At 43.4% G+C, this 17,315-nt stretch overlaps 6 protein-coding genes across 7 annotated transcripts; 3 read left to right on the plus strand and 3 right to left on the minus strand.

Annotated features, from left to right (window-relative positions):
- The first annotated feature begins 816 nt into the window (after nt 1–816).
- BcCHSII lies at nt 817–5,425 on the plus strand. Of its 2 annotated transcripts, XM_024696243.1 has the most exons (3): nt 817–1,455; nt 1,783–3,638; nt 3,687–5,425. In XM_024696243.1, exons 1-3 carry the CDS (start codon nt 1,313–1,315, stop codon nt 4,865–4,867), a joined length of 3,180 nt encoding a protein of 1,059 aa, XP_024552049.1. In that variant the 5' UTR covers nt 817–1,312; the 3' UTR covers nt 4,868–5,425. The 2 variants fall into 2 exon arrangements, with proteins under 2 accessions (XP_024552049.1, XP_001550325.1); XM_001550275.2 differs by having other exon boundaries at nt 817–3,638.
- Nucleotides 5,426–5,702: 277 nt separating this feature from the next.
- Nucleotides 5,703–6,847, minus strand: BCIN_12g01390 (hypothetical protein). The gene is made up of 2 exons (XM_001550274.2): nt 6,134–6,847; nt 5,703–6,051 (listed from the first exon to the last, which is right to left on the minus strand). The coding sequence occupies exons 1-2, from the start codon at nt 6,593–6,595 to the stop codon at nt 5,761–5,763; spliced, it is 753 nt and encodes a 250-aa protein (XP_001550324.1). The 5' UTR covers nt 6,596–6,847; the 3' UTR covers nt 5,703–5,760.
- Nucleotides 6,848–7,568: 721 nt separating this feature from the next.
- Bcvba2 lies at nt 7,569–10,220 on the plus strand. The gene is made up of 3 exons (XM_024696244.1): nt 7,569–8,868; nt 8,920–9,579; nt 9,688–10,220. The coding sequence occupies exons 1-3, from the start codon at nt 7,807–7,809 to the stop codon at nt 9,871–9,873; spliced, it is 1,908 nt and encodes a 635-aa protein (XP_024552050.1). The 5' UTR covers nt 7,569–7,806; the 3' UTR covers nt 9,874–10,220.
- A 175-nt stretch (nt 10,221–10,395) lies between these two features.
- On the minus strand, nt 10,396–12,225 carry BCIN_12g01410 (hypothetical protein). The gene is made up of 6 exons (XM_024696245.1): nt 12,113–12,225; nt 11,897–12,061; nt 11,251–11,847; nt 11,031–11,200; nt 10,845–10,978; nt 10,396–10,784 (listed from the first exon to the last, which is right to left on the minus strand). The coding sequence occupies exons 2-6, from the start codon at nt 11,966–11,968 to the stop codon at nt 10,519–10,521; spliced, it is 1,239 nt and encodes a 412-aa protein (XP_024552051.1). The 5' UTR covers nt 11,969–12,061; nt 12,113–12,225; the 3' UTR covers nt 10,396–10,518.
- A 123-nt stretch (nt 12,226–12,348) lies between these two features.
- Nucleotides 12,349–14,676, plus strand: BCIN_12g01420 (hypothetical protein). The gene is made up of 2 exons (XM_001550271.2): nt 12,349–12,604; nt 12,650–14,676. The coding sequence occupies exons 1-2, from the start codon at nt 12,568–12,570 to the stop codon at nt 14,398–14,400; spliced, it is 1,788 nt and encodes a 595-aa protein (XP_001550321.1). The 5' UTR covers nt 12,349–12,567; the 3' UTR covers nt 14,401–14,676.
- A 6-nt stretch (nt 14,677–14,682) lies between these two features.
- Nucleotides 14,683–16,851, minus strand: BCIN_12g01430 (hypothetical protein). Its single transcript, XM_024696246.1, has 2 exons — nt 16,519–16,851; nt 14,683–16,468 (listed from the first exon to the last, which is right to left on the minus strand). Exons 1-2 carry the CDS (start codon nt 16,805–16,807, stop codon nt 14,835–14,837), a joined length of 1,923 nt encoding a protein of 640 aa, XP_024552052.1. The 5' UTR covers nt 16,808–16,851; the 3' UTR covers nt 14,683–14,834.
- Between the last annotated feature and the right edge of the window lie 464 nt (nt 16,852–17,315).

A 17,315-nucleotide genomic window follows, 5' to 3' on the forward strand; every position in this document is an offset into this window, starting at 1 on the left:
AGATCTCTCAATAGACTTTATTTATATCTATCTATTCGTTGAATGTTCGTTTGCTTGATTCCTTCATTATTAGTTGACTTTAGATATTATACGAACGAAGTATGTGGTTTGTTGGTGAGTAGGTAGCTGTTTGGTCCTGGCGGCTATCTAATTCCATATATCGTATAACTAGTTATATAAAACTATGTTATATAACACAATACAATAATAAGTGAGACTATCTGACTATCTAATTCTATATATCGTATAACTAGTTATACAAAACTACATTATATAACACAATGCAACAAGTGAGACTGCCCGACTATCTAATAGCCCTTTGGATTCTTATCGTCGGTCAATTCGAAGACGTATCCTTTATCCTCTCCTCGATACGCGTACATAAGGGGGACACGAAATGTATAACGCTCAAAGTATTTTTAGACACCCATAGAGATTGGTCATCTTTTCGACTCCATTTTCATGGCTGTGTACATCGTACCTTACAAGTTTCCTCGATATCCTGCAGCATGTACGAAGTCGATATGTATGGATGGCCTCCGGAGCTCGCGGAGTATGGCATTGTGGCATGGGATTGGCTGGCTGTCACGTCTGGGCTATCTTACGTACCTGGATGTGTGCTGGGTAGGTATGCATGGTTAATAGCTGGAGAACGCGAAAACGTGGCTGGGAAGAAAAAAACAGTTCGAGTTGAGTCGAGTCGAATGGAGTCCATCGGATCGTTGCCCCGTCAACGTGTCCTCCCGCCATTCCATTTCGTGGAGATGGCGATCCATTTTTTGTTGCCCTCTTATCCTCTCGCCCTCTGACCCTTCCGTACCCTTACCCTTACCCTCGTTCCCTCTTTTCCTCCCATGCTTGCTTGCTTGCTGCTTGCTTGCGTGCGTTGCCTTGTCTGCCCTAGAGGAAAATCGGATGCTGCGTGTCTCTGAAAAGAATGTCCTGTACGGTCCTGTCCTGTACCTACATCGTACATACTTCCTCTCTCCACTTGGCCGATGAGACTTGATAATTGTTATTGTCGTTATTATACTTTGATTTTTTAATATTGGAATTGATTTGGAGGAATTGACTTTGAATCTGAACTTGAATTTCAATCTAAAGCCAAGCAAAAAACCCAATTCTGAGACTCGACTCCCAAAGGGATATCAATATCAATATTTACACCAAACATTCGCTTCTCTCCCAAACCAATCCAATTCCATTCATGGAAGAGTAAACATCCATTCGCATTCCCCCCCCAAAGAAGTTTGGAATTGGCGCATTTCCGTCGCAAAATTCACTCCCAAATCACAAAAGGGTAATTTTAAATATGGATCGCTCAAATACTCCCTCGATGCCTCCAATGTATTCAGAGACATATCCAGATGAATATGATTCAATACCTGCAGGTCATAATCGACATGGCTCCGAAATTCGTCTGTTAACTTCCTACGATGATCCCGATACCCGTCCGTATGTAGCACCACTCGCTCCGCGAGCTCTTCATTTATCTCCCAGGAAACCCCCTCCAGCCGTGTCCGTGGCGACCCCAGAGCATCTCGCGTCTCTCAAGGAAGAAGAACAAGAGGAAGTCATCTCATCTTGCAAGTTGCAACAAGAAGTCGAGATATCAGCGACAGCTATGAGTGCCCATGACCCCAATGATATCGCGCATCTCTTGCCTGTTCTTCCAGATGGCCCTTCCCGTCGAAGATCTCTTCGGCACCCGGTTTCCTCTCCTTTGTCTACTTTGAAATCTCAATTGATAGGTAAAAAAAGCTCACTGTTGAAAAATATTAGTACTTCCTCCGATCGCAGATCTTATCAAGCTTCTGTTATGTCCACAGATTCCTACGATGATCATAGAAGAGCTCCTTCGATAAATACATATGACGACCATAGACGTCCCCCATCAATGAATACCTATGACGACCATAGAAGACCTCCGTCAATTAATACCTACGATGACCATAGAAGACCTCCCACGGCAACCACATACGACGATCACCGAAGAGCTCCTTCAATCATAGACAACGTCCCAGATTTACCTCCTCCCGAAAGCGCATATCGTCCATATTCCCCTCTACAATATTCACCCTCCGGTCGAGCTTCTCCAACGCGAACCTGGTCTCCAATCAGAGAAGAAAGGAATTCTTCGGAATTCAACGTGCCGCCTCCAATGGGTTATCATTATGAACCATCGGATTTGAATGGAAGTCCAAGACCTGGCACTCCTTCAACGGCTTATGGAGGAAGTCCAAGAAGACCATTACCTCCAGCTCCTTTATTTGCGGCTCATGGTGCTCGGTCACCATTCGGAGATGACGCAACGATTCACATACCCCTCGAACACGAAGATGACGAAATGTTAGACGAGGATGTTTTTGGACCGGAAAAGAGGGATATGAGAGGAACTATGAGGTCGAGACAATCATATTCGACATTTGCTGATGATATGGAAAGTGCAAAGGACTACGAACATTATGGGCCAGCACCTTCTGGAAAGCAAGAACGAAGAGGTGCTAATAGAACGACTCAAATGAAAAAACGAGAAGTCAAACTTATTAACGGAGAACTGATTTTGGAGTGTAAAATCCCTACTATCCTTTACAGTTTCTTGCCCCGAAGAGATGAAATCGAATTCACACATATGCGATATACAGCTGTTACATGCGACCCAGATGATTTTGTTGCGAAAGGTTACAAATTACGTCAAAATATGGGAGTCACAGCTAGAGAAACCGAACTTTTTATCTGTATTACCATGTACAATGAGACGGAGATTGATTTTACGAGAACGATGCATGCTGTGATGAAAAATATCTCACATTTTTGTTCTCGATCGAAATCTAGAACGTGGGGAGAAAACGGATGGCAAAAGATTGTGGTTGCTATTATTTCGGATGGTAGACAAAAAATTCATCCGAGAACACTTGATGCTCTAGCTGCTATGGGTGTTTATCAAGATGGAATTGCTAAGAATTTGGTCAATGGAAGAGAAGTTCAAGCTCATGTGTATGAGTATACGACTCAAGTCTCTTTGGATTCGGATCTTAAGTTCAAAGGTGCTGAAAAGGGAATTGTTCCCTGTCAGATGCTTTTTTGTCTCAAAGAAAAGAATGCAAAGAAATTGAATTCTCATCGTTGGTTCTTTAATGCTTTTGGAAGAGCTCTCACACCGAATATTTGCATCATGTTGGATGTGGGTACAAAACCCGGAGGTAATTCACTTTATCATTTGTGGAAAGCTTTTGATACCGACTCTAATGTTGCTGGTGCTTGCGGAGAGATCAAAGCTATGAAAGGAAAAGGCTGGATGGGACTTCTTAATCCTTTGGTGGCTTCTCAAAATTTCGAATATAAGATGTCGAATATTCTTGATAAACCTATTGAGAGTGTGTTTGGTTATATCACTGTCTTGCCTGGTGCATTGAGTGCATACAGATATCATGCTTTACAGAATGATCATACGGGTCATGGTCCTTTGAGTCAATACTTCAAGGGAGAGACACTACATGGTCAAAATGCAGATGTCTTTACGGCAAATATGTATTTGGCTGAGGATCGTATTTTGTGTTGGGAATTGGTGGCTAAGAGAGATGAAAGATGGGTATTGAAATATGTGAAGGGATGTACTGGAGAGACTGATGTGCCAGGTTAGTTAAATCCCTTCTATCACTCTGGAATTTGCTGACCATTTTTAGATACTGTCCCCGAATTCGTATCACAGAGAAGAAGATGGCTCAATGGAGCTTTCTTTGCAGCTGTCTATTCTTTGGCTCATTTCAAACAAGTATGGCATACAGATCATACCCTTGGACGAAAGATTCTTCTTCATATTGAATTCATCTATCAATTCATTCAACTCCTCTTTACTTACTTTTCTCTGGCCAATTTCTACCTCACATTCTACTTCATTGCCGGTTCGCTATCTGTTGATAATATGGATCCATTTGGCCACAGTATCGGAAAATATATATTTTACGTCTTAAAATATGTTTGTGTTCTTCTTACCGCCACACAGTTCATTCTATCTATGGGAAATCGACCACAAGGAGCACGAAAATTATATTACATGTCCATGATCATATACTCGATAATCATGGTATACACACTCTTCTCCACCATTTACATCGTCTACCGAGAAGTTCACGATAATGCCAAGAATCTTGTAATGGGCAACAATCTCTTCACTAATCTGGTCGTGTCGCTTTGTTCAACATTAGGGCTCTACTTCCTCATGTCTTTCCTCTACCTGGATCCTTGGCATATGTTTACCAGTTCTGGTGCTTACTTTGCCCTGCTTCCAAGTTACATCTGTACCCTTCAAGTCTACGCCTTTTGCAACACTCACGATGTGACATGGGGAACCAAAGGTGACAATGTCATGTCTACCGATCTTGGTGCCGCTTCTGGAAAAGGACAAACGGTTGAACTCGAAATGCCGTCTGAACAACTCGATATCGATTCTGGCTACGATGAAGCCCTTCGCAATCTCCGTGACAGACTGGAAGTCCCCTCTCCTCCTATCTCGGAATCTCAACAGCAGGAAGATTACTACAAGAGTGTTCGTACGTACATGGTTCTTGTCTGGATGATTGCAAATGGAATATTGGCAATGGCTGTTAGTGAAGCTTATGGACCGGATCACTTGGGGACGAATTATTACTTGACGTTCCTACTGTGGGCGGTGGCAGCGTTGGCACTCTTTAGAGCGGTGGGATCGAGTGCTTTTGGAATTATTAATTGTGTGGAGGCGATTGTGGAGGGGAGGATTAGGGTGTCGATGACGGTTCCTAGGTGGATGGGAGGGTGGAGTTCGAAGATTAGTGAGGGGATTAGCGAGGGGATTAGCAGTGTGGGTAATGCGGTTAAGAGGAATTAGGGGGAGAGTGGGGAGTTTATTAGAAGGGAAAGATGGGGATGAAGGAATGTAGGAGAAAAACTAATATATGAGGAGGTATGCAGATGGAGAAGCGGAGATGATGCAGAAGAAGAAGAGAAAAGAAGAGTTTTTGATTGATACCATGGGAACACGAAGCAGAGATCTTATACCACACCACGGAAGAAAGGAAATACCTCGGGATATAGGAAAGGGATAGGATTGGTTGGTTGTTTTGGGATGTGGATGGGATTGGAGGTTTTTTTGTTCTTCTTACGCTTTGAATGATGGACGGATGTAAATATGTAAATATGATTTGGGGAGGTGTTTCTTGTTTTATTAATGATGACTTTTTTTTTTACTTTTACTTTTAATTCTTTGATGGGTGGATTTGTGAGGGGATGTTGTGTGAGGAGATGATGGATATGAGAGAGATGAGATAGATGGTATTCGAGCTTGAGAAAGAAATACCTGGGTTATGCTTTGGAAACGCTTGTTCTTTGTGAATGTTGCTTGGAAGATTTGTATCGATGTGCTCATTAGATGAATTGGACTTTTTCAAAAAGCTTACCTTGTTGGCGTGGTGTGCTGGACGCGGAAAAATCATGTGGTGCAGAGTATCAAGCCACCAAGAGACGCATTGAAATATGTGGGATATGGTCTTCCAAAATGGAGGAATCAAGTTTTGAATCGAAGGAATGCTCAGGATATCTTGGAAAGATTGAATGGACTTATTCGATGGACTTGATTTGAATTCCCAATGGATGGAGTAAATGCTAGGAGTTTGCCGAGAAATTGTTTTGGGATTAGGGAGAGACTCATTCACTGATGACGGAGATGGATGCGGGTAATTATCTATTTTAGCAGAACTATCCCAATTCGAGGATAATACTTGTCTAGTCCTCCATTATGAATTTCAAAAACGCCTGTGCTACTTTCACCCCGTCGTGATCCTTATTCACTCTCCCCACTGCATCCTCATAAGTCTCATCGTCGAAAACACCCGAGGCGTGTCGTGCCTCCAATAGCTCCCTCACAATCTCCTCTGTAAATTCTGGATGTCCTTGTACCGTGATTAGTCTCCCCTTGATATACATTCCCTGCGTGGCGCATTTGTCTGTATATGCTAATTGTTCTACTTCTTTCGGATATTCGTATACAACATCTTTGTGCATTTGAAAGATATTCTGTCGAATGGTATGGTTAGTATTCCAAGTCCTCGTCTCATGTATCACATCAATCAAATCAAAGGAGATAGGCTAAACATACCAAACTCTCCAACCCGAAAATCTCCTTCCCCTTCCCCGTCAACGCAACAGGCGTCACACTCACCTCCCACCCCTTATCACTCCTATCCACCTTGACCCCCAACGCCCTCCCAATAATCTGATGTCCAAAACACACCCCCACGAGCCTCACCCTCTCCTGCTCCAACACACTCTTCACAAACCCCACCAGTTTCACTATCCACGCATCGGACTCAAAAGACGTATGGCGAGATCCACTGATGAGCACGGCGTCGATGGAGGAGAGAGCGGGATATTCTTGCGCGCTCACCACGTCGTATTTGCTGATTTGGAGAGAGGATTCTGGGAGAGGCGGGCTGAGGGCGGATGCCCCTCGGTAAAGGAGCGAGGTGAATACTCCGCCGTACCCGCCGTATTTGGAATTGGTGTTTTGGAGGGGAGTGTCGCATTCGAGGATGGCGATGCGGAGGGGGGGTTGAGGCATGGTGGGTTGGGATGGATGTGTGGAATTTGGAGGATACGATAGAGAGATGTTGTTGTGATGCTACACGTTTGTGGAATCGAATATGGATCGATGAAGGAGTGTGTGTGTATATGACATTCAAGAATCGAAGAACAACGAGAGAGGCTTCCGGAAAGTCAATGGTCCACCTATCTATCTATCTATCTATCGACATCTGAACAGATAAGTCAGGTTAAAGAGTGAATTAATATTTGGTAACTTAAACAGATGGTCTGTCGCTTTGATATCAACCCCGATAGAACTCCGGGATATTTTTGTCTTGGCTTGGATGGCTTCTCTTATCGATAACGGGTGTTGGATGCCCCCGAATATTAACCGCACGCATATTATCTCCCGAGGTCTGCAATTGATCCATGGGGGATTTGCTGTGGTTTCGCTGTGTCTGTTGGTTGATTCGACGCCCTTTGCTTGATGACAGTTGATATTGGGTCAAGGTTATATCAGACACAACACAATTATATTACAGGGATATGTAGAGAGAGTTCTGGAATGGGATCCCGTCTCCAAGAGATGCATAGCTCGAGAAGGTCGGCCACATTCATTCTAATTCGTCCATTGGGGAAAACCTGTTCAATCAGAAAGCACACCTTTCAATTCGTATGAATCATCGACATCTTCATATATGCTGTATGCTGTATGCTGTAAGTTATCCCACCCGCCACAAGAGATGATGCGGGACACTCATACTCTGCTCTGATAGGCTCGCCGTCACGAAAGTCCTTCTCCCGTTGTGGTGCGACGGTGTCACTGGTGGGTGCGTGCAATCGCAACTATTCTCATACAGAATAGCTCTTTTCTCTAGGTGCATTTAGGATATGTGTGTATGCATGCATGCATGAAAGCGGGACTGACTCACTCGGCGAATTCTTTTCTTTGATGGATCAGAATGGATGATTCTTTTTCGCACCACTATTGCGTTATATAAAGGGTCACAGGGTTATATATTTCCCATCCCCTCTAACCTCTGGAGGAAAGTGGAGGGCTTCTGGGTCAGCAATTACCTTGTAGGAAGATTGTGAAGGTGTCTGGAAAAACAATGATTGCTCCATTTGGCGGTGACTCCGAGTTTGCTCTAGGAGATCTTCCATATCTATATATATGTTGATCACTACTTTCTATCCATTGACTTTTGCTTGTTGAGTATTTTCGTTTTCATACAGAGGAGAGAAGTCATGGCCGAAAGTAATCATCAAGCTGGTGGTCCAGATACCTCAGTCCATACCGCAACAGAAAACACACCACTCCTGTTTCCATCCAGAAATGATACACCCGCGATTGAGGAAATCTTGGTGGACAATGATGGTGATTCAACCGGAACGGATGTCGATCCCAATGAGTTCGACCTGATGTTATCGAGAACTACATCATTTACCGCCATCGGAATCGAAACCAATGCTCAAGAATCATCCATGCTTCGAAGTTCTCGAATTCATCATCACCACACCAAACGAGGATCTCGAAACTCGAGTCGTGTAAGCACGAGAAGGAAATCCATCTCGGGTTCCATTAGGAGTATACGCGAAACCATCGAGGACGATGATGAGGAACCCAAATCCCCGTTTCTAGGCGGTGTTGGAGTGAAGCGATTTTGGCTCATTTTCGGAGGTGTTCTGTTAACATATACATTATCTTCGTTTGATTCTACAATCATGGTTTCGAGTCATCCTGTTATCACTTCGTATTTTCATGCTTCTAATAGTGCATCATGGTTATCCACAGCCTTTCTCCTCACATCCACAAGTTTCCAACCTATTTTTGGACGTCTTTCCGATGCTATGGGGAGAAAACCTCCTTATATTTTTTCAATGATTTTGTTTCTAGTATCAACGATTTGGTGTGCCCTTGCTCAAAGTATGACTAGTTTCATTATTGCCAGAGCAGTCTGTGGATTGGGGGCAGGTGGTGTTATGTCCATGGGATCTATTATCACAAGTGATCTCATACCCATTGAGATTCGAGGAGCGTATCAATCATATCTGAATATTGTTTTTGGGGTTGGAGCAGCTTCGGGTGCGGCACTAGGTGGTGCTATCGCGGATCATCTTGGATGGAGGTGGGAATTTGGTGTTCAGGTTCCAGGGTTGATTCTTTGCTTGATTGTTTCGTGTTTTGTTATACCGAATGATTTGGGTTTGAATAGGGGAAAGAAAACATTAAAGGAGGCTCTAAGTGTCTTTGACTATAAGGGCTCGTTGTTACTAATGGCCACTATTACTTTCTTCATACTCGCAATTGTAAGGATATCCCTTTCACTTATGTGTACAACTTAATCTAACAACCATCAGAATCTTGGCGGCAATATCTATCCCTGGACACACCCTCTAATCCTCACCTGTATCATTCTCACTGTCATTGGGCTTCCTCTATTCATCATAACCGAACACTACGCTCCCCAGCCCGTCATGCCCCTTTCCCTCATAATCAACAATCCCCGCGGTTCCCTCATAATCGGCAACGCACTCGGTGCCATCGTAATCAACGCAGTCCTCTTCAACATCCCCCTTTTCTTCCAAGCCGTCCTCCTCGAATCCCCCACCGCATCCGGTCTCCGTCTCATAATTCCCTCCATCGCCGCTAGCGCAATCGGTACCCTAACCGGTTTCCTCATTACCTGGACTCGTAACCTTAAAACCCCCTTGGTTCTCGGTGTATCGCTTTACGTTATTGGAACCATTGGGTTAGTCGCTATGAATCGCTCGTTGCCAAATTGGGTATACGTATTACTATTGATCCCATCGAGTATGGGTCAAGGATTTCAAATGCCGGGAAGTTTCATGAGTGTTTTGGCCGTTAGTGAACAAGGAGAACAAGCGGTTGTCACGACGACATTGGTTCTGTGGAGGAGCATGGGACAGGTTTTGGGGGTGGCGGTCAGTTCATTGATTGTGCAGAATTCGCTGGTGGGATTTCTGAATGTGAATGTTGTCGGTCCGGATAAGGAGAAGGTATTTTTCATTCGTATTCTTTTTTTTTTTTTTTTTTTTTGATATCCTCTCTAGGATCCACTCGCTTATATTGTAGTTGAAGAGAAGAGCTAACAAATTAATAAATAGGTCATCGAAGCGGTCCGCTCCTCAGTCCAAGCAGTAGCAGGGCTAGAACCCCACTACAGAGATCAGGTAATCGATTCCTACGCGGAAGCACTCAGAGCCGCGTATGTATTTGCGTTGGCGGTTAGTATTTTGTCTTTTGGTATAACGATAGGAATTAAATTACCTAAACTTGGGTTTAGAAAGTAAGGAGAAGAGAGTGAGGAAGAGAAATCCTGGGAAGAGGTAGAAGAAGAAAATGATGTTATTTTATAATATGGTATAGATAGGGGGAGTGAGTGAATATGGATCTGGATCTGGATCTGGATCTGGATATGAATAAAATTGCGTGTTTGGATACAAACTTGCTACGATGTGATTTATTTTGGCGATTGGGAAGCAAGGGAAAGGAAAGGAAAGGAAAAGTTTGGGATGTGGTTGTGATTTTCTTTTTGGGAGGATGAGTTATGAATGAATGAATCAATAAATGAAGAATAAGAAATGAATCAGCTCGTTAATTGAATACATCTTATGTTATAACAATATCGCAGAGAGTATGTTCGGTGGATGGTGATGTAGAGTAGGTCTTTATCTTATGACTATTATGACTAGCTAGCTCAGCAGTAACGAGGTGGTAAGGGGCACGCGTTTATCGCTTAAGAAAGTGGTGAGGGGAGGGGATAGGTTAATGGTATGGGGAATGCATGACGTACAACATTGGACTGGCTACTTTACGGCGAAATCAATCAATCGATTTAATCAAGATATCCCCTTAAAAGTTAAAACTAGTATGCTTGCTTATGGGCATCAAAATCGTTCTCGTCGATCGAGCCGATCAATCCAACGAACTTTCCCTCAGCAAGCACCGCCTACGGAAACCACATTCTGGGGCTTCTCCCTCAAGATCTTATCTTCTTCAAAATCTTTCCTCACACTCTCTGCGATTTCATCATCGGTGAGAACTTTCCATCCCACAATCGCCATGGCTTTCGCCGTCACAATAGTGATCTCATGAGCTTCTTTGGTAGCGGCCGCTTTGGTGAATTGAGGGGTATGGTTAAATGCCGTATCGGAAATTCCATACCATCCATGGAAACCGGGACATTCGTATGTTACGTTACCTGAGATGAAGAGATTGGTTAGAAGATGAGGTTTGTATTGGGAAGACTGCTGAAACTTACCCATATCTGTTGAGCCGGGTGCATTATCGATGTGTTTGAAGTCACATGTGACTGGATTTTTAAGATTCTCCATCGCTTGCGCGTAATGATAGCAGATTGGCTTGTTGGGCCGTGTATCTGCGTATGTGTTGATTCTGAGCAAGGTCAATATGGATTTTAGATTGAAAGCGGGAATTGCAAACATACTCTTCAAACTCAACAGTGCAGCCTGTGGCAATAGCAGCTCCCTCGAAACATTTGATGGCTCGGGCTTTGAGCTCATCAGCTTCTTTAAGAGTAGCGCTTCTGATGTAGTAAACTAATCCTGCGCTAGCCGTGATGATATTTGGTCTTGTACCACCAGATTCAATCACACCCTGGTATAGGTTAGAATATATGTGGCTCAACAAATATCTATCATGCTTACATTGATTCTTTCATACGGTTTGATCTGTTGTCTCAATACACTTATGGCATTATAAGCAAGAACAACAGCATCAAGCGCATTAATGCCCTCCCAAGGTGCCATAGCCGCGTGTGAAGGCTTGCCCGTGTAATGAATCTTGAACTTGTGATTTGCCAACGTGGTGCTATAAGCGGAGCCAACTCGGCCATGGCTCGGGTCCCTGATAGATGGATGGACCATCATACAAGCATCCACATCTTTGTACGCTCCAGCATCGATGAGTTTCAATTTTCCTCCCCCTCCTTCCTCGGCTGGTGTTCCCAAAAGCCTGACTCGGCCAGGAACATTATGCTCTTTGATTGCTGCCGCAAGACCAAGAAATGATGCTATCGATGCAGTGGCAATAAGATTGTGGCCACACGCGTGCCCGATATCGGGTAAAGCATCGTATTCCGCGTTGTACACTACAAGACGACCCCCACTACCATACTCCGCCGAGAAAGCTGTTGGTACACCATACGCTCCAGTGGTGACAGAGTAGCCTAGCTCTTTCAACATAGACGTAATGTTGTCGTGTGCCTGTACTTCATTGTATCCAAGCTCTGGATTTTCATGGATCTAAAATTGTGAGATACAGTGTCATTGTGTATGAAAAAAAGGCTGCTACCTTTTGATTGATTGCTTTTAACTTGTCATCGTATTGACCGATGGCTTGATCGAAAAAACTTGCATCGTCCATTTTTGAAATTGCTCTTGCTTCAAAACTTGGTAGTCTGCTTGGTCGTTGAACAGATGTGTGGATGGGAAACAAGGGAGGAGCAAATGGTAGCAGCTTATTGACCGGTTAATGAAGCAACACAAAGTCAATTGGGAATGAGCTCACGAGGAATGAAGGGGTATCTATAAAAAGCACACCACTTTTGAAAATGCAACGGTTTCAGTATCGATAGATGTAAAGAATCGAGAATGAGTGCCACGACTAGTTCAATATCATGCTTTTGTTTTGTTTGGTATTAATATCGCGGGGTAAGATCAAAACTGGCGACCTCCACTTCTGATTGGCTAGTCGAGACGACCAGCCGCACTTGATCCACTTGACAGCTCTGATTTGATAATAACGAATCATTTCAGCCTTCTTCTCAACCTCACTTGATCACCTCAACTCAGCCTTCAGTCATCATGGCCTTCATTTTGTCTCGTAAAGGTCCTGGATCTGTGCATAAATGTTCCCACAGATGGGGCAACGTTGGAAAGAAACTTTCGAGAATTGTTTGAGCACTTGGATTAGACTTGGACCCCCTCTAGAACTTTGAGCCAACTTGAACCGCAGACTCTACCATGCCACAACCTAGAAGAGGCCTCAGGTCTAGATCAGGTAGGTGTCCTTGATAGTCGGAAATTCTAATCTAATCAAGTATAGGATGTATGACTTGTAGACGCGCTAGAGTGAGATGCGACGAAAAACATCCGATATGTGAAAGATGCAATCGTCTAGGATTAAATTGCTCATACCAGCCATTTGTGTCTCGAAATGAAAGAGAACGACAGCATCGAGAAGCGAGAGAAAGGCCAATCCCAGTTCAGATCATCCCAAATGTCGTTGCATCGCTACCACATCCAACACCGGCAGATGTCAACGAATTTCTCCATGCTGTTGAAGATGAAGTATTTCCCGATATGTGGAGCATGCATGAATGGACGACCAATATGGGGCATGGATTCATCTTACCCGAAGGTTCCTTTAATCTCGAAATATTTGACGGACTCGCTTCAGTGAACAAGGGAACTTGCACTACTAGCCATTCGTCGCCTTTTCAACCTCTAAGAGCTCTTGACCTTGTAGGTCGAGATAATGTTGTGTTTCAGGATGATTATTATGCTCAAGGATGCGTCACACTCCATTTCCCAAATCTGCGTCATTCGAATCCCTTAAAACTCTCGCCGTCAGAGAAACGGGCGGTTGAACACTACGAGAAGACGTTGTCATTGAAGTTCACCACTAAAAACCCAACTTGGTCAACCCAGCAGATATACATTTGTCTCGGCGCGCAAGATCCTCTAATTATGCACTTGCTGCTTGCGATATCATTCCGTGATTTGTATTTCAAAGATAAAGATAATGAACTTCACGACCTTGCCCAAAAGCATTTTCGAGCTGGAATTGGCCGTTTACTGACAGCTATTTCCGAGGAAGAATCGCCACATCATCTGAGTATCATGGCAGCTTTCTGGTTCCTGTATATGCTTGGATCAAGTCAAATCCATGCGGGTATCGGTACGATGATGCTCTTGAGTAAAGTTGTATGCGATTATGTTCAAACGCATGTAGTGGGTCTTCTAGATCTAGATCCAATCAATAAACGGCACGAAGATCCTCCGCCACCTTTCCACCTTCGTGATCAATCGCTACTAGCTCGAGTTACAATTTGGATGTTTTATGCCGATGTTGGATTTTGCTTTTGTTACCGTGGTGGGGATCTTGCAAGATATCTTTGCATCGACACAAAGAATATACCCAAAATCGTCGACATGGGCCGTGCTGTTCTTGCTCTGAATTTTGATCGAGAGTATCCACCAGATCAGGCAGCCGATGATAGTCAAAACCTCGAAGTACTAGATCTTCTATGGAAGTCGGCAATGATGTGTCAACTAGTGAATGACCTTGACCAAAACATCCCTTCAGACGAGATAGAACAGCAATTTTGTGAACTCGAGCAAACTTACAGCTCTACATTTGAGCTCGCTGCAATGGATTTGGAAACTCGTCCAAGGTTTCTGGTCAACGCCGATTGGATACTCAGTTACTTCTACGCTATACGTATCTACCACTTTCGATATACTACCCAGAATGAAGATCGCAACGCGAGACCAAAGGTAGTCAAACGAGCTCTAAAATCACTCTTAGACATCGCTCAAAGAATCTTTGCGAAGGGCGACGAAGAACATTACGAAAGACTTCATTGGCCCTTATTCATGGCAGGAATTGAAACCACGGATACCATACATCGGGAATGGATCTTGAAGAAATTCTCATCTGGAAAGTTCAAGACTGTTTTGGAAAAGGTGTTGAAGATTCAACATCTTAGTGGAACAAGAGTTCATATGTCTTTGATTCGCGAGATGTGCTCCAAGGAAGGAGATGCTCCACGTGTTACTTTCCTTGGGTTTTGATACGAACAATCTTGGTTTTTAATTTGCACCTAGCTTTTTTGGATATCCGTTCTCGGTTAGGGAGTTCTTGAAGCTGTATAGCGTGGTGTTGGGAGGGCATTGTCTTCACCTGGGTAGATGTGAGGAATTCTCGTAGACGTTTTCATGGGCGAGCTGGCAAGCTCATTACCCTTTATACCTCTTGATTGTTGTTGGTTTGGTCTCGCTGGTACACGATAAGATGCAAAGTCTTTATTGGCAGTAGAGGACAAATTATTTAAGGGTTATTCTAGTATAATGAACTCTCAAGCGCCACAGTTCAAAGTTTATTCGGCCATTGATTCTTTTCCTTGTGATGATTGTCATGCTTTTCTAATATTGGGCATGTCCAAAAGATACATCACTGATGAGTTGCTTGCTCCACCTGATTGACATTGATTCAAATATCCATCTTTCTAAGCTCCTGATTCTGCTTCTATGGTATAATTTGAATTGAAGAAAGCTTTTTGGGTATATGGCAGCCTTGTTCGCCTCATAGACTGTATTGCGGCTTCATAGATTTCCTCCAAAGCCATCTTATCGTTTGATGCTTTCAGACAAACAAGGAACCCCGGCAAATCTATGTAGTCATTTTTTGCGTCCCAATGTTCCCAAAGCCATATACTAATAATTTCCAACCCAATCCGGCACCTTTCATGATTGACATGTTCCTGTCGATCAAGAATTTGATTTGCGTGTGGCTTACACACAATGTACTCTTTTCCATCAAAATGCTCGATAGACATGGATAATCCTAGAATTTCCTCGACTTCTCTTGCGCTGGCTCCGTCATGACCAATGAACTTACTAGTAACGTTCTGGTTCGTAATTTGCAATACGTGCCGATGAGAAGAAGAATTATGCGAAACGTTCTGAGACTGGTTTGAAACTACTGCGTCTTTTGGAACTAAATCGAATTTACTTCGGCTAGCCACAAGGGAAAATCCACCAGCAGCCCTATAAAGTTGCTCCAAATCCAATTGTTGTCCTGCACCGAGGTCGTGTATGAAACATATGAAGGTTTGACAAGAATATTGACGCATTGATTTCTCAAGCCACACGCCAACAATATCAAGAGCCAATTGGCCCTCGACATGGCCTCCTTCCTCCCAAGATCTTAGTCCACATAGGATGTAGTCCTTGGACTGTGTACAAAGAACGTTCAAAGAAACTCGAAGGGCATTTTGCGATTCCGTCCTTTTGTCTAAGAAGGCTTTCTTGATAAGGAGACTTCCATGACCTGTAATATCAATGCCAACTAGTGGTGGATGGTAAGGCCCAATTGAATGACCCAATCCGTTTGGTGCAAGTGCTATCAGATCAGTAACTTCCTCCGACTGAATTGAATGTTCCGATGAGTCTGATTCAATTGACACTGGTGCTGGACGAACACTGTTTGATTGTTCCGAAGGGTTCGATGCAATTGATATTGTCGCTGAACGATCACTGTCTGATTTTTCTGACGAGCCTGGTGTAACTGCTATTGTCTCTGGATGACCAACATCTGGATTTTCCGAAGAGTCCGATGCAATTGACATTGATGCTGGACGATCGACTTCTAACTGTTCTTCACCCAGGTGTCCCAATCCACATGATGAATTTGCTAACGGTTCAACAACTTCCCCCTGCCCAGTCGAATGTTCCGACTGTTCAGATGCAATTGATATCGACGCTGAAAGATCGTCATCTGATTGTTCCACACTTGAATGGTCTAATCCATTTGATGAACTGGACATTGGTTGATCCATTGTTGGTTCTTCCTGGTTGCTCGAGGTTTCTTTTAGCAGAGGTGGAGAAGTCTCTTTTGATAGTCTTTCTTCTGAATCAACTTCAATTGACTGATGAAGAGCTGGAATTTGACTGCGCTTCGACGCGTATTCTTTGGCAGCGTGTAATGTTGCCACTACAAAGGAAAAGAAACCCCTAGTAGAAACCGGCATGTTGCATATGGTGTTGCCGAAATCCTTTCCACATGGTGTATTATCTGCTGAATCGCGAGTCTTACGTCTCTTACCTTCAAGGTCTAATGTACAACCACGATCCCGACCAGCTGTATCTATCAGCCTTTTGAACACCTGTCAAAGAATGATTGCATCATACCAGTGATATCCCATAAACATTTTATCACAAATTTGAACCTTCGACTCTCTGAGTATTTGCTGTAACGTCTTAGTCCTGAACGATCGCCATGCGGTGGGTTGTTGATGAGGCCAAAGCCTTTGTGGAACAGTTTGTCTCGATCCAGATCCGATAATTTTCTACCCATTTCTGATTCGACTATTTGATTTAGCACGCCTTCCCAATAATCATGATCAATATAAGATAAGGAGTCGTCGTCTATATTCCATCCTGTAAGATGGTAATGAGAAAAGTCCGTGGAATCTACCATAATGATAATTAATGTACTAAACAAATAATTTGAGAAGTAAGAGCAAAGAAAACGATGGAGTATGGAAATAGAGAGATATAAATAAAAAAGAGGCATCTGCAATACTTCCTTAGGAAGGAGGGACAGCGGAAAAGTTAGAGAAGGAAGGAGGCAACAAGCATCTCAAAACTGCAGCGCAAAAGCAGACAGGCAAACTTTGGAACATGAAACTTCTTGACCGTAATAATTACATAAAGAAAAATCTCTTAATCGACTATCTGATGAACTCGTAGATACCATAGATGACCACAGCTAGACCACGATAAAAATTGGTCTCCTGAGGGAGATCTCGTTTTCTCTTAAGATGATATATATTTTAGTGGAGCTAACCACCCTCATATATTCAAGTAGAAGCTCTATGAGGAATTGATGGGTTCAGAACAACTAATTGGTGTTGAAGCATTGATGGCAGTGCCCAGAAGTGGCCTATTCAATAATGTCAAGACGTGTAGAACCACTCTCCTTAATC

Source organism: Botrytis cinerea, chromosome 12, assembly GCF_000143535.2.
Source record: "Botrytis cinerea B05.10 chromosome 12, complete sequence".
Taxonomy (NCBI): domain Eukaryota; kingdom Fungi; phylum Ascomycota; class Leotiomycetes; order Helotiales; family Sclerotiniaceae; genus Botrytis; species Botrytis cinerea.

Coding starts and splice junctions, on each gene's coding strand:
- BCIN_12g01420 (XM_001550271.2), top strand. CDS start 12,568: ATGCCACAACCTAGAAGAGGCCTCAGGTCTAGATCAG. Junction 12,605..12,649: donor AGGCCTCAGGTCTAGATCAG/GTAGGTGTCCTT, acceptor AATCAAGTATAG/GATGTATGACTTGTAGACGC.
- BCIN_12g01430 (XM_024696246.1), bottom strand. CDS start 16,807: ATGGTAGATTCCACGGACTTTTCTCATTACCATCTTACAGGATGGAAT. Junction 16,469..16,518: donor ATGTTTATGGGATATCACTG/GTATGATGCAAT, acceptor TGATAGATACAG/CTGGTCGGGATCGTGGTTGT.
- BCIN_12g01390 (XM_001550274.2), bottom strand. CDS start 6,595: ATGCCTCAACCCCCCCTCCGCATCGCCATCCTCGAATGCGACACTCCC. Junction 6,052..6,133: donor TTTTCGGGTTGGAGAGTTTG/GTATGTTTAGCC, acceptor ACCATTCGACAG/AATATCTTTCAAATGCACAA.
- BcCHSII (XM_001550275.2), top strand. CDS start 1,313: ATGGATCGCTCAAATACTCCCTCGATGCCTCCAATGTATTCAGAGACA. Junction 3,639..3,686: donor TGGAGAGACTGATGTGCCAG/GTTAGTTAAATC, acceptor GACCATTTTTAG/ATACTGTCCCCGAATTCGTA.
- Bcvba2 (XM_024696244.1), top strand. CDS start 7,807: ATGGCCGAAAGTAATCATCAAGCTGGTGGTCCAGATACCTCAGTCCAT. Junction 8,869..8,919: donor CTTTCTTCATACTCGCAATT/GTAAGGATATCC, acceptor AACAACCATCAG/AATCTTGGCGGCAATATCTA. Junction 9,580..9,687: donor TCGGTCCGGATAAGGAGAAG/GTATTTTTCATT, acceptor ATTAATAAATAG/GTCATCGAAGCGGTCCGCTC.
- BCIN_12g01410 (XM_024696245.1), bottom strand. CDS start 11,968: ATGGACGATGCAAGTTTTTTCGATCAAGCCATCGGTCAATACGATGAC. Junction 11,201..11,250: donor AACCGTATGAAAGAATCAAT/GTAAGCATGATA, acceptor AACCTATACCAG/GGTGTGATTGAATCTGGTGG. Junction 10,785..10,844: donor ACCCGGCTCAACAGATATGG/GTAAGTTTCAGC, acceptor TCTTCATCTCAG/GTAACGTAACATACGAATGT.